This window comes from Varanus komodoensis, unplaced genomic scaffold (genome assembly GCF_004798865.1).
Source record: "Varanus komodoensis strain SLA01 unplaced genomic scaffold, ASM479886v1 scaffold11, whole genome shotgun sequence".
Classification (NCBI taxonomy): Eukaryota; Metazoa; Chordata; class Lepidosauria; order Squamata; family Varanidae; genus Varanus; species Varanus komodoensis.
Genome location: NW_025335317.1, coordinates 23,238,797 through 23,254,538, shown reverse-complemented (window position 1 = coordinate 23,254,538; position 15,742 = coordinate 23,238,797). Strand labels below are relative to the sequence as shown.

The window sequence follows — 15,742 nt, the reverse complement described above, 5'->3', positions numbered from 1 at the left end:
TGGAATTATACGAAATATTCCCCTCTACACATTCACAGGCACATACCACTGTGCTTTCTTGGAGCAGCTGGGATCCTGTGCAAGTGCCACCAGGTGCCTAGTGAATCATTCTCCAGGGTGATGTGGCTGCAGGCCTGGGCCTCCCTGGCACTAAGTCTCACTGAAGTCTGCAAGCCTTATTTCTTGGTAGAATGGAGACTGTAAAGAATCCTTTCCAAAAGGCGTGTTCTCCAACCTTGGTGGTTGGAAAGACTGATTCACATTACTTGACCTGGAAGCAATGATGATTATGATCGCCTTTTTCTTGGTTTCTGTACCCAGTCACTTGCACAAAACCAGAACCAATCTTTCCTATGGTTTAACAAATGTTCTGAAAAATGGGGAAGGGAAATTTAGTCCTTTGCAATCATTCAGATATCTCCCATTGGTGGTCAAAGCAAACTGAGAGCACAAAAGAGCCATGGATCCAAGCAGGGGGCCACCATGACCAGGATTCTGTTCTCACAGTGGACAACCCACTGCCCACAGGAAACCTGCAAGCAAGACATGACTGTGGAAGCACTCTCCTGCCCATGATCCACAGCAGCTGGTGCATAAAGTCATGTTGCATCTGATAGTGGAGGTGGTAGATAGTCATCAGGACAAGTGGCCAGGGCCAGCCTCCTCCTCCGGTCTCCCTTTAATGGCCTCCATAGTGGTGGCCTGTCACTAGCGGTGGGGGAAGCCAATTCCACAGCTTAATTATGCACTGTGTGAAGAAGTGTTTTACCAAGTGCAGTCGCCTCATAAATGAAGCCCCTGAATACAGGCAATCAGTCCAGTCTACTGCCCAGTTAACCTGAACCGCTGGTCTTCATTGCTTTCTTCTATCCTGTCTATAGCTGGAATGATTTGCTTCAGAATGGTTGCTGGCTAAGCTGCTTGATCTTAAATTGTTAATGTAGTCAGAGGAGAAACACAAATGCAAAGTAGCTTAATTGAATGCCAAGGTCATGGTGGTCTCCTCTATGGTGAGAATGAAGTACATTTTTGTTCTTTTTTAAATACATATCAATTACCATAAACACAATGTATGCAAACATGTCTCTTGAGGTTGACCTATGAGCCCAATGCCTGGACTTTTAAGAACCTGGTGATACCCCTAGTTGTAATGTTAAAGAAAATCAAAATAGAAAAATAGGTATCCCAGGAAACGTGCCCCCACAACCATGTATGATGTCCAGCAGCCAAAAGTATTGGAATGAGGGATGTGTGAGCCAAACTTCCTTGCTTAGTTCACCAAAACACCATGGGATAGCCCTGCCCAATGTGTATTCCTAATGTAAGGGTCGATTCTGACTAATTTCCATTTCTGCAAAACTGCTTCCAAGATGATTCTAGGCATGTTTCCTCCACACAGGCACCCTTGAGTAATTGCTTTAGAAATCTTGTACCCAGGTTTCCCAGTGTTTTGGGAGATTGAAGGGTTATATGAGTAAAAATGAAATGTACAAAACATGCTTCTCTCTAGGAAACAGTGAAAGAACTGAATCTTTCAGAAAGTTAAATATTAAGAAGTAGTGACTGTTCATTGTTCTTAATACGGTTAATTTAGGGAATTAAACCACTCTGTGCTCAAGTCCTGGAAAGCAGCATTTTCATGCTTGCTCTCCTTTGGTGATAGAAAAAATGTCAGAGTCTTGCCCCTCATGCCAGGGGCCTTGCAAGGACAAGTAACCTCCTTCCAGTTTCCCAAGAATGTGTTAGTTTAGCTCTTCTTCCCTCTGGTTAAATCTTGTCAGGTTGCTATACAGTCACATTGTTTACACATTTCGTTCTTGAAACTAATTCTGTCGCACACACAAATCTGATTCTGCAGTTGCAGTTTAGTACTGCAATAGCCACTGCCAAGTAATGTTTCCCAGTCTAATGAGGAGCAAGTGGAGCCTGCTGCAGCAAAACATTCTCACCTCCTAATGGGAGTCAGGCAGCCGTGCTGCACCCCAGCAGTCCCTTCCATCTCCTTTTTTATCTTTCCAGGTGACAGCCAGTGTCCCACATCTGTGGAGCACATTCGGACATGATTAGGCTGGCTGGGAAAGGTACCACCAAGTCTGCATGAGGGTTTTCTACTTCTGCAAACCTTGGGATCCCTCCGTCCTGCTGGTAGCTTGCCCTTGTTTTTCTCAGAGGCGTCCTTTCTGTTGACACTCACAGTGTGAATTCACTGTTAGAGGAACTCTAATTACCCCTGTCCCTTCCTCCTAAAAGTGACTCTATTTTTCCTCTTGGCTTAAGAATGATAAAAGAGTAAGGGCACAGTCCTATCAGCATGCCCATAAACCCCCCAACTCAGAGGTTTACAGGCACTGAAGACTTTTCTGCCTGTCTAGCTGGAGTGTCTTGGAGGCTGGATACCTCTTAACCAGACTCCCCAGTTTCCTTCCCTCCCGCCCATTGAATCACCTCCATTGCCTCCTTTCTGAGGCCACTTTCCTGACCTTGGAGAGCAGCTACTACAGTTCTTGCCCTGCTGGCTCTGAGCAGGTCAGAGCTTTCTCTCCCTGCACATGGATCTGGGAATATAAAAAATCCCAAAGTCCTGGATAACACAGCCAACTTTCAAGGTTTATGGGAGTTGTATTACAAAACATCTGGATGGCATCATTTTGCCATTAAACTTGTGAAGGATGCTTTTCCATTCTGCAGCTGCGAGATGTCCTCACAGTGTGAAAATATAAAACTAGTACAGGATACCAGGAGAAATGTGAGAGAGGACTAGAGAGAATTTATTTCCCCTATGCACACTGCATATGTAATTTGATGTCAGTGTTGGTTAATGTGTGCATCAGTTTAAATGAACAAATTGGGAAATGAGAAATGGCTGTATTCACCTTGTGCCCTTATGTAATGTTGTCAACTTTGGCATTTGAGCAGCCCTTTATAGTGGCTCTCCAAGGCTTTTGTAGTACAAACCCAGCTGAAATTCAAGCTCTGTTTTATGTCACTATACCTTATGTACCTCTTTGAACAGAACCCCTTAACATGCTATATACTCATCAGGTGTGCAACCCATTTCTGAAGTTCTAATCCCTGCTTTTTTATTCTCTATGGTTGAGATTTGAAAGAGATGCTAATTAACTTTTGTCATAATGTTTATTATATGTGATGGATGCTATTAACCCTACAGGCAATTAAAAAGCCTACATTGTCCAAATGTTTTCAAAAGACAGTTTCATAAACAGTAATTGTGCTCCATATAATATATGTATTACTGGCAGATTAACTCCACTCAGTCGCCAGACTGTGAGCAAATTGCCTTCTAATTATACTAGTCTGAATTTCTCTTGCTTCACTTAGAGTACTTAATATTGTTCTGTATCGCTGATCACAGCAAACCCTTAACATGTAATGAAGGGCAAAAAGGGTCTTAAGGGCACAGTCCTAAGCATATTTTGACAGACAGCTGGCTGAGGAATGCCTGGAATCCAAGCACTTTTTCCTGCCTAAACATGTATAGGATTGTGCTTTAACAACTCCTCTTCACCCCCCTGCCCATGCTTTGGTATTTTCATTTTGTGGCTGTGAGCCTAAGAATGCATATTTGGAAATATATGTGTATGTATGTAAGCACTGATAACTTGCTTTAAATTCTTTTTGGTGTAATTTTTTAGATGTAAGCAGCCTTAGGAACATGTTTGAAGGGCAAGTTGTAAAACTCTAAAATAAATAAATAGCAAGTTACAGCAACATCACTGGGGATTACTTCTGAGTGCCTTTGTTTAGGAGTATAAGCTCTAGCACAAGACTTGATACTCACCTTTAGATATGGTTAAATTTCTGGGTCATCCCCTTTGTCAAGAAGCTGGCTATTATGATAGTAATAGGGCCCAGATATACAAAAGACACATTTGAAGAACTTCCTTTATTTGAGGACATACTCTATTTGAAGGGCTGTCCCATCCAACTTCAGTTTAAAGATAACCAGAGCAACTCAAGAAAGATGTGTAGAGAAATGCACTGAAGGGGGTTAATTCATGGCAAAGGATCTTGTCTGATGCTTCCATGCCAACAGAGGAGAAAAGCCAAAAGGAGAATTTCTTAGAGGTAGCAATAGCACTTACAGAAAGCAAAAAAGCTGAAGATCAAAAATAAAGGTCATTATCCTGGGTAAAATACTATGTATGTATGTATGTATGTATGTATGTATGTATGTATTGTAATGTGATAACAGCAGCTGTCTAACGTTTGGCCCATAACACTGTATAAAATATCGTTGCAATGTGGAATTGTTATGAAAAGAAGAGATCTGGAGCCAATCATTCAGTGCAGGAAAGCAGTCTCCTAGCAGAGGTCTCCTTAGCAGATTTATCTGGTCCAACAGGCATCTTGGATGTGGGCACATGTAAAATCCAGGGCTTGGATAGCAGGCAGCTCTGGTTGGAATGCTGGGACCAGGTCACAGGTGCAAGGTAGAGTCCCTGAGCAGGCTCAGAGGGCCAGAAGCAAGAGGCACACTTGTGTAACAGTTCAGAGTCAAAGCCAGGGAGACAATAGATCCAAGCAAACGTAGTCCAAGTTGTTACAATCCAAAAACACAGTCCGAGAGCACAGTCCAAAGGTCAAGTTCTAGAAGGACAGTCACCATTCAAGAGCAAGGTGAGGTCAGAGAAGGTGGGTGCAGGCACCTGGGAAGTCTGTGTCAGGCTGGAGACAAAGACTGACACAAGAATGGGCTGGAGCAAGCAGACGGTGGGTGGCCAGGAACCAAAACATAAGAGAATCACCAGGACAACTCATATTGCTGTGGCAAAGGGAAGTGGTGCAGTGCAGACTTTGGTGTTGGTCTCCAGTGCCTCCACCTGTGCTGCATAATTGCTGCTCAGCTGTTCTCTGCAGCTGCCTGAAAAGGTGTTCCTGGTTCTACAGACACTTGCAGGGTCACTCAAGCTATGATCCTGACAGAAAACCTTCTGACTCAGATGTGGAGGAAGGTTGGACTCTGCAGCTGAGAGAGTGAACCCAGAGATGACCCAGGTGGTCACTTCAGGTATGACGGGGAAGCAAAATGAACATGCTAATAAGAAGGAGGGTGGATCATCCATCAGGAATTTCAGGGCATGGGATCAGCTTAAACAGACGTGAACCAGCTGAGAAGTGTTAGGTACTCCAAGCAATTGGTTCTGAGGCAAGAGGATCTGCCTTAGAAGTCTGTTTGGGGGTAATTTGAGTTGGTAGGAAAGGGGGGAATTCAATGTCCTCACTCTCAGAGCAATAGGACAATAGAACTAGTTGCCAAAGGAGGTCATGGGCTCTCCCACACTAGCGGCATTCAGGATGAAAATGGACAGTCATCTGAGTGGGATGGTGCAGCTTGGTGTCCTCACCAGCAGGGGGTTGGACACAAAGGCCTTCTTGGCCCCTTCCAACTCTATTTACTTATTTGGGATATGTATAACCTGTCTATCACTGTGTGTCTCTGGACAGCTTACAACTTTAGTATTCTATGATTCCCTTGTTCTGAATGATCCAAAAAGGAGATTTTCTTAAGGTCCACTCTGGCAGCTCTAGCTTCCCAAGCCATCATCATATTAGCCTGGAAAAGAGGCTGGTTGCTACAGCAACAGAGTAGAAGCCAGAAAACAGCTCTGGCAGTTTAAGCTGCTGGTGTCCCCTCTCCACATGCTACTCCCTGCTGTGGTGAAGGAATAAACTTCCCTTGCTGTCAGCTAAGAGACCCCCAGCTTGCTGCATTTACACTGGAATAAGTTGACCTCAGAGCCCCATGGCCATTTGTACTGCTTCAGCAAATGTCCTCAAATGACTTCCTTTGTCTGCCCTCCCCTCCCCCACCTGCATTATCCCAGGAGATACTGGTATAAAGCTGCCAGGCATCCTGTTGCTATCTAGTGTTGACCACACATGTGTGGAAGCAAACTGGATGCTAGGCTCCTTCTAAGGTAACTGAAGTCTTGTATCAGTTGCCCTAGAACTGTCCTCTCCCCAGCTAGGTGAAGGTATGGTAGATGTGCTCTGGTTTGCTCCAAATTTTACTCACATCTTAGAGGTTTGGAAAATCACAGATGAAAATCTTTTAAATTGAAAGCATAATCCAACCCTCATACAGTATCTGCATCTTTATTAAGTCTCTTATTTAATAATGAGTCTCTTGTAATATTATGCTTTGGAATTGCTTTGTTTCGATGAGGCAAATTTCCATTTCTCTGCAACAGGTCTTGCGGCAGTTGTGCCCTGCAGTGTACTGTGGATGTTCTGTAGAAGAAATTAAGGCTGACAGCCAGAGTCAGCATCAAGGAAAGAGACAATGTAGCCCCTCTCTCTCTCCGACTAGGTGTTCATCTACTTGATGAGATGTGAGAGATCTGTGGCTCAAGACTCCTTTATAAAAGCATATCCATCTTGAAATAGGCCCATTAAAAAGGTAGAGTTGTTTACTACAAATCATCTCCCACAGCAGAGTGATTTAGCATAGTTACATGAAATTCCTTCTTGCCTCAAAGAACAAAGAAAAATGCAATAATAGAAAGCTACTTGTTGATATATAAAAAGAATAATTTGTTGATATAAAACAGGATGATCATTTATGCATCATGGCAGCAAATGATAATTTCATGGTTTATTTCACAGATAAAGAGAATGTTGTAGAGGGGGGCCATTTATCGCCTACAGCTGTCCTAATCCCTCATTGTTGGCTATCCTGAGCAAGTTTTAGGCCAAAATAGCTGGGCAGCAACAAGTTGCCCACCTTCTGAATACTCTTTGACCCAAATACAACTGTAAAATTGCAAATACTGTGGCATGGACAGAGTAAATGTTGACATACTTTCAAATTTGTCCCTAATTTAAACATACTTTAATCTGGAGAAGCCTATAAATTTCTGGCCAGATACTGGAGCTGGTGGGGAGGCTTGGGGGCTGGTGGGGAAGAGGATTGCTGTGTGGCACTTTAGGAACTGTTGCTGCTACAACTGTCTTGCTTTCCGACTTCCAGCTTTGCTCCTGGCCCCAGCATAGTCCACCAGGGCACCTGGCCCAGCAATCCCAGCAGCTTCTCCTCAGCATAAGGCCAGGGCTGCTTCTGGGTGGTGGGCTGCCACTGATGGGCTGCCCTGGCAGGAGTGACCCTCAGGCGGGAGCTCCCCCTTTGGGATGCCACAAGGGTGCCTTTCTGGGCGCAGGCATCACACCATGCCTGCCTTTGTGGAACGATGCCTGGGGCCAAGGGGAGAGATGGTGGGGTGCCGATTAGCAGAGTGACCCGTAGAGGGAGAGATGGTCCTGGGAGGAGGACTGGCCAGGTAAAGGGAATGTAGCCCAGGCAGGTAATAGCTGTGCTGTGTCCTGGTCCTCCAAACACATGTGGGTTTGATGGTCAGCAGGCCCTTGGGTCTTCAGATGCTGCTTCTAAATGCCAGACTGGTGCAGAATAAAGCCTCCATCATCCATGAACTGATCTGGCATGTATAATCGAGGCTTGGGTGGGTAAACAGGGAGGAGTTAGTCTCTCCCAGTTGTGCCCACCTGGGTACTTAGTTCAGCATCAGGGTAGACTGAGGGTGTGTGGGGGGGTGGTGGTTGCTGTGGTCTATAGGAATTTCATCTCTCTCTCCAGGCACCTTGTCCATCCAATGACTAGGCTGGGGTCTTTGTACCTCATGTTGGGCCAGCGGGACAGATTGGGATTCTGGTGCTGTACTGCCCTCCCTACAACCCATCAGTTTCCCAACCTGACCTGATGGAGGTGTTCTTGGATGAAATGTTGGCGTCTCCCAGGCTGTTGGTCCTGGGGTACTTCAACATTTATGCTGAGGGAACCCTATCCAGGCCAGCTCAGGACTTTATGGTCACCATGACAATAATGGAACTGTCCCAACACATGGTGGGACGTATTCTAGACTTGGCCTTCTCAGCCAGATATGAGGATGATAGTCTGAGTGTGAGGGACTTTGACCCAGTCCCTTTGTCATGGTCAAATCACTGCCTCCTGAGATTTAGACTTAGGGTGACATTTGTCCCTCACAAGGGTGGACACCCATTGTGATGGTCCGCCCTCAGAGAGCAGTGGATCTGGGTGATTTCCAGAGGGCTCTAGAGCAGTGGTCTCAAACTCAACTTACCTGGGAGCCGCTGGAAGTAGAGTCTGGGTGAGGCTGGGCCGCATCAAGTATTCCACCACTGCAGTGATGGTGGGCCACTCATCCCACGTGGCTCCCGGAGTCCGGCCCGGGCACCGCTGGCACTTTGAAGGCCACAGGGCCCCTCCCCCGTGCCCCGCCTGTCCCAGCAATTGGCCCGCGGGCTGCGAGTTTGAGACCCCTGCTCTAGAGGGTTTTCTGGCTACCGTAGCTGGTGCTCTTGTCAAAACCCCGGCTGCTGTGTGAAATACAGAAGTGACCCTGCTGGTTGACACAATTGCTCCTAAGCTCCCTCTCTGTTCTGGAGCCCACACAGCTCCATGGTATACTGTATTGCTGAGAATGATGAAACAAATCAGGAGACGGCTGGAGTGCAGATGAAGGGCTCCCAGGGAATGCAGTGGAAACCTGGCATGTGATAACAGTTGGGCCTGTGTTGAGGCAGTGAGGGCAGCAACACACAATCAACTCCAGGCACTCTTGGATGAGGCTGATTAGCTGGATCCATTTCATATGGGGTTCAGGCCTGGTTTTGGCACAGGAACACATGGCACACGTGATGACGTATGCAAGGAGTGAGGCAGGGAGTGCACCCCTGTTGCTGCTTCTGGACCTCTCTGCAGCTTTGGATGCCATTGACCATGGCATTCTTCTGGAACACATGAGTTGAGAGTGGGGGGCATTGCATTGCACTCCCACTTGGAGGGCCACCCCCGGAAGGTCGTGCTTGGACAATATTGTTCAGCCATGCAATTTGCCGTCTTTTTGGCACCAGGTTAAAACAGCCCTTTTTGCAGAGGCCCTTAAAGACCTCCCTGGTCATTCAGGGGTCTGAGACAATTAGCCCGGTGCCTTTTATTTATGGCTGGGTCTTTATATTGCGTTTTAATGTTCTTTTATACTGTTTAAAACTAATTTTTAATTCTTGTTAATGTTTTTATCTATTGTAGTTTATTGTTTTTATACTTTGTAAAAACAAACAGAGAACTCTGGGCTCTGGGCAGTTTAGAAATCAATAAATTAATAATAAATTGCAGCAGATGTAACCTGTGTTTCTTTAAATGCCCATGAGGAAATTAATCATCGCTAGTTGACAGGTACCTGGTAAAGAATCAGTACGTGTGAGGGAAGCTTTGTTGACAATGGTTCTCATTGTCTTCGTAGTAAATTAAACCTTACCACAGATGACAACTGTGTACTGGTAACATTTTCATTAGTGATGCACCAAGTATCACTATACATGGCTAAGGCAAAGCATCATTGAGGGAAGATTCTTTCATTATTTAACTGTGTTGCGGCTGTTGTGCATTTGGTCTAACATTTACTTAGTAAATGGTAGGATAAAAGCATGAACAAACTGGGCAGTGTAAGATAGGACTGGGACGGTAGAGGACTCACAGCAGCATGTGAAATTCAACCAGCTTTCACAGTAGAGTTTTTTAGACTTCCATAGTTAAAATTATCTGAAATCAAGACAGAAACAGTGATTGCATAGGAGACATAGGAACTGAAGGAGGAGGACTTACTGATGCCCACTCCAAAACCAGCATTGTGGTTTTAAGGTGGAAATTCAGAAGCAGACATCCCTTTCAAATGGAATTTGCTGCTGTGAATATTGTTTGTGGAGAGTGAGCTTTAGAATTAATGTTATTGATGCTATGGTTATCACTCAGCATTACTGGGCTGTTTGTGCACAGAAACAGTATAATTCTAGGAGTTCTATAAAGCACTTCGATAAACAACAGATTTTGACAGTATGAAAATGATTTGGTGCAATGACTTTAATAATATTTCTTGTATGCCTTTTTGGTTGAAACTTACTTCTATTATTTGTGTTTGTGCCTAACATGAAAACCAACATGAAGAAGGTCACTGGTGTAGGATTTATACATTTTCTGTGTCAGGGAGCTGTATTCTGTGCTACAGGAAAGGTGACTCCAAGATTTAAGGTTGCTTCCATTTTAAACTACTGGGATGTATCTGTCCAATTATGTTACATCCACTCAGGCAATTTTAAACCTGGGATTTCTTGATCCCTTTAGTTTAGCCTTCCCCAGTGCTATATCAGTTCAATTGTGAAACATGCAGCTAACATTTCTCTTTGTGCCCACCAGCACCCCAGGTTTTATGACTGCTTCTACATTCCTAGAACATTAAATCCTAACCGAACAATGACAGCAGCAAAACCGTTGATTCATCTTGATGAAAATAATGATAGCAATAATAAATAGGAGTTTGTGCAGTTTTGCTTTTTAAACTGTCACAGCACCATCATGACTAAAGGAGTACAATAGACTTTGCTTCTGCTGTACTTCTCAATTGTCACTGAGAAGAGGCTGGCTGTGGGCCGGGACTTCAGTCCTAATTCCAGCCCTAGCTACAGGACTGGATCCAGAAGAACCATTCAATCAATTGAAAATTCTCCATTTGAAGCTTGATTTATATTAGGGGGAAGTGTATAATAATACTGAGCATATCTCCAATTTATTTGAGGGATTTGTCTCGGATGTGCTTGTCCACTCCCAGCAAAATGGGCTTCCCTCTGAAACATACATGTTTTGGTAATTTCCAAGACTAGTGTACCAACCAACTTTGTACAGAACTATCATAAACCATAATGGCAGCGTACAAAGGCAAGCATAGGAGGGATTCTGTGAAACTCAACCTTATTCTAGGTTCATCAGCAGAGTACCAAACCACGGTATGGCCTTATGCCTAAACTGCAGGATGGATATGAATTTTGTGTGGTTCACAGTTTGGAGCAAACCAAGGCGATACACACCTCCCAGCTCAATGTTCAGATTAGAACATAGTTCTGGGAACTTTTCCACAACTCAGCTCAGCTGTTTACAGTTTACCAGATGGCCTCAGGCTCATTCTTAAGGGTCCCCCACTCCATTCTTTACTAGATCAGAGCAGCTGTACAGGAGCAGCTAGAATGGTGGCATTTGCCATGCTGATGAAACTGCTTCTAATAATGTCATGATTATATGCTACATACTCCCGGTTAATTGCAGGAAAGGTGCCCAAGGGCGATAGCTGTATTTTTTCTCCTGTACATTGCCCTTGGACCTTCTGACCTCCTGATCATTTCCACAAGGGTTTTCACCCATGCAGCAGACAATGCATTAGCTCTTCAAAGTTGAATATGTATAAAAGAAAGAAAACGGAAAGGGCATGGTCAGGGCAGTCAACCAAGCAAAGCATCCTACTGTAATGTGAGAGGGATGCTCAGCAGCTCAAAAAGGGAGAAAGACATCCTGCGTTTATGATGAAAGATTCCAATAGGAATCAAAAAGGAAAGCAAAGATCATGGCATTGAGATTGAGAGACAGACTGAGCAGTTAGAAATATTAAGTCTGGAATCCTGTGCAGACTTAGCTGGGTGGAAACCCCATTGAAGAGAGAGGGACTCACACAAAATAAAGCTGCAAGTATATTTTTTGTATTTCATGTCTATTTTGCTTTTAAGTTGAAAGTTGGCTTTTATTCAGGAAGAAAATAGTGCAGTGTTGGCTCTGTTCTCAGACTGATTTCATGTGACATGTTGTAAAGACAGTTTTATCCTGCCTTTTCCTGGAAGACTAGGAGAGGCATAAATATAATTATGCATGGCACTTTAGATTTCTGCACCTACCTGGTGCTAGCAGCTGCCAAGTTTGGGTGTGTGCTGAAACCCAGACTGATTTGATCACCCACCAAAGAGACTGTGTGCATCGCAGCCTCTGTGGTGCTGTGGATGTAGCTGTGGAAAAGATGCATCTCTGTCTTCTTGGGACATTCATAGATCGCTTGATGCCTCTTGGTAGAGAAAAGTGTTACTTGCCGTGTTTGTTGTTAAAATGCCCAGGGATCCAATTTTTGATGTGATTTAATACAGTTTCAGCGGGCTGACTGATCTTTCAGCATTATGAGCAGACAAGCAGTTCACCACAGGAAAGTCTGAGGTTGAAGAGCATTCTTCCCTCATGTATACCAATGAACCCAATGACCAGATTCATCAAATGAATCAAATAACAATGAAGTGTGACAAATGAAAATGTTACTGTATTTGAATTTTAATGTAATGGCCACCCAGAGACCATGATGCTAATGGGCATCTCTCAAACAAATTCAATAAATAAATAAGTCAATGCCATTTTTGACTTTTGTTTGGTTAAAAAAAACAGAGTTTCACAAAGAGACATGGATATATGATTATACTTACATTCCGAATCTTCCCATATCAAAATTCTGTTGTTTAATCCTAGGTTTGTTCAAGTTTACATTTTTCAGGTGCTCATTTAGACGAAAATCCCTTAAGTGGCTTTTAAACAATTATTGTCTGTAATCTTTATGCTGTTCATTGTATTATCCGATGGATAAACGTAGATTTGATAGACATTCTGGTGGGAAATTCAACATGTAAATTACGATGAGTAGTGCATGGTTGACATTTGCGCTTGAGTGACTCGAAGAAGGAGATAATCTGTCAAGTGTTGTTCAGATGCTTCATTAACAACTTTGTAAGGAATTATGGAAAACAAAGAATTGTTCCCACCTGTATTGTAGAAGTATTGTACTACTGGGACTTTTGGAATGGTTTTTCAAAAGTTAGAGATCAGTTATACGTAACAAAATTGAAGAACCTTGTCGTCTTAATGAGTTTTTAAAAATTACAAAAATATATGTATCTATTAACTCTACAATGTTCATTACACTAATTTTACTCTTCATTAAAATCCATAGCCCAAGACCATTCAAGTTTTATAGGGAACCTGATATTTGCATAAGTTCTTTGGCAAGGTGAGGCAAGACAAGGGGTGACCTGGTGCTGCCCAGATATGTTAGAATACAAGTCCCATTATCATTAGTAGCCTGCAGTTTATGGGAATTGTAGTGCAACTAATTTTGAAGGTAACAGTTGGAAATGACTTGATATGATGATGTAACCACAAAAAGAATTCCCAATGCATTGTTGCAAATGTTATATTGTCTAAATGACATTAATGGTTCTGTTTCAGTGTCTCTTTTGTGGTTAATGTGCATAGAATAGTGAGAATATTTGGAATGGTTAGATGTTTCTCTTGGTTCATCAGTGAGAAAGAACATCCTTAAATCCATTCTGAACCTTCTGTCTTTTTTCATTTCTGTTCTGCTGGGTTTGGATTTTGACTTTATAAAAGCATTAAAATCCTTCTGCTCAAGCACATCAGTGATCAGATGGGAAATGGTGACATTCGCTCAATATAGATACATTTTTCCTTTCTTGTCATAGGTCAAAAGATCTAATAAAGGAAGCTATCCTTGACAATGACTTCATGAAGAATCTAGAACTGTCTCAGATCCAAGAGATTGTGGATTGTATGTATCCAGTGGAATATGGCAAAGACAGTTGCATCATCAAAGAGGGAGACGTGGGGTCACTCGTATACGTCATGGAGGGTATGTTGGACAGTTGATTCTTTGAAAGTTTTTAACATCTTGTGTCCTTTAACATCTTTTTAACATCTTGTGTCCTCAGCTGCTTTTACAAAGAATATCCCTCTAGTACCTGGCATGTTCCATAGTTGTCACAGAAGGCAGATCGTTGTTGACTGGCTTCTCGTTGGTTTCAAACCTAATCATGCTAGCACTTATTTATTTTATTCTCAGTGCAAACAGACTGACAGAGCAACCAAGCTGGTACAATCATCACAATCTTGTTTGGCTTTCTAAATTCTAATGGTTTGATGCTTGCTCTGTTGTTGTTGTTGTTGAAAAAACAGAAAGGAAAATATAGAATGGTATGTTCTAATGGCCAGTTTGAATATCAGAGCAGTGGCAGTTGGTCACCATGACTTATTGTGTTATGTACATGTAGGTAGAGTGGCTTCAACCCTTGCATGACTCATAAAGTAAGGGGTTTTTAAACCTTTGCCAAGTCTCAGCAACCACCTGCCATGGTCTGAATATCCAGAATGACCACCACCTTGCACCACAATACACCCTGGTGGGCTGCAGTAATAGTCCAAAGCGGGCTTCCACTAATCTGCCCTTTACCTAATCAGCTCATGAGTTGCTGCACTCTTGTTCTAAATAGTCCAGCTGATGAGGGAACCTTGCAAATAAGCAGCCACACCATAATGTGGAGATGTCCTGCTGCAAGTTGAGTAGGTATGTTGGATATGTTTTGGAGAATATCCAATGCAGAGTTGTATAAATACATATACAAGCTGAGTGTTATTCTCCACATTGCAGTTTAGACAATGGTTGCTATTATGTGCAATTCCAGCCCAGAGAAACCCATGCACACTGCAGAGTTGCTGACAAAATTTCACTGTGCATATCCATTTCTCTTGATTATAGTTTTAATAACAGTTGCACAATCTTTTCTGACATGGAGGTGGTTCCCACGATGACAACTCTGTTGTTCAGTTCTAAACTGGAAAGTGGCCATTAAGACTTAGATCCAAGTCGGACTTAGATCCACTCAAAATCCTGTTGTCAGCTTTGGAGTATGCTATGCTTTTCTGAGCTTCATACCAGAAAAACCCATTGCAATATTATGACATAAGAGAGACTTACATTGTCAAACAAAAGCAATCTAAAGAACTGTATTTCAGCTGGAATCAGCATTACTGCACATGGATCATTGATCATAATATCATTGCTGTTCTTCCCTTTAGGATATGAGAGAAGTTTTTAAAAAATATTCTCAAAGTGCAATGTTTTTATACTGAGTTTGCTGGTTGTGATTTATCTTGATTTACTGTATCTTTGAGTACTATGGGAAGAACCTAATTTCAAACTATTATTATAGGTTGGATCCAGCCTTAGTCATAGTTAGAGTAAATCAATTGAAATCAATGGGACAACTACATCCCATTGATTTCAGTGGGTCTATTCTAAATATGATGAAGTTTGGATTCAACATATTGCCTTTATTCTTAATTTTTATTACAGGATGTGAAAAGCATTATCATACTGTCACTCATAACAAATGTCAAATATTCTAAAAGAGGAGACTGAAGCGGTCTTTACAGACCTAGCAGATGTGGTTTTAATCATCTGTTTGTAGATAGATAGGTTTAATGATCTATCTGTAGCTTGTGTAGCAATGCAGTTTCTGGGGATATGAAAAATGGATTGTTTCCTCTTGGTATTTTCAACACCTATGAAAAGCAGCAAGTGATACAGGATTCCTACATCTTTGTATTTCATCCACGGGGATCTAATTGGAAAGTATCTCGTACATGTTTATAAGCAATGTTTCTGCATCATCCATCAAACTTGGCAAGATGATATATTTTCTAATCACAACCTAAAACCATTGATTTGTAGGCTATGCAAGGCTGAATATCTGTGGAAGGAGACTTTGGGGCAGGTGCATCTCCTAAAAAAGCTTCTAGTGTGCTGGTGTGGAGTGGGAAAATGACTCGGCATATGCGGTTTTAATTATTATTCATTCAATTGATTCATGATAATAGCAGGAAGGATTCTGTTTATCCAAATCTTTCTTCCAAAAAATGAACAGTATAATTTAGCTAAAAGGTAGGAATATTTAAGTCCAGTTATTTCAGTGAGAGTGATTTAGGGTGCAGTCCTATGCATGTTTAGACAGAGGATTTGGGGGAAAGTTGTACGAC

At 42.6% G+C, this 15,742-nt stretch overlaps 1 protein-coding gene across 2 annotated transcripts in view; it reads left to right on the top strand.

Annotated features, from left to right (window-relative positions):
- The window catches only part of PRKG1 (protein kinase cGMP-dependent 1), a 743,395-nt gene that overhangs the window by 109,799 nt on the left and 617,854 nt on the right, over positions 1 to 15,742 (top strand). For both annotated transcript variants that reach the window (XM_044420579.1, XM_044420578.1), the window contains exon 2: positions 13,393 to 13,559. In XM_044420579.1, coding sequence (XP_044276514.1) covers positions 13,393 to 13,559 — 167 coding nt within the window. The remainder of the gene's footprint in view (positions 1 to 13,392; positions 13,560 to 15,742) is intronic.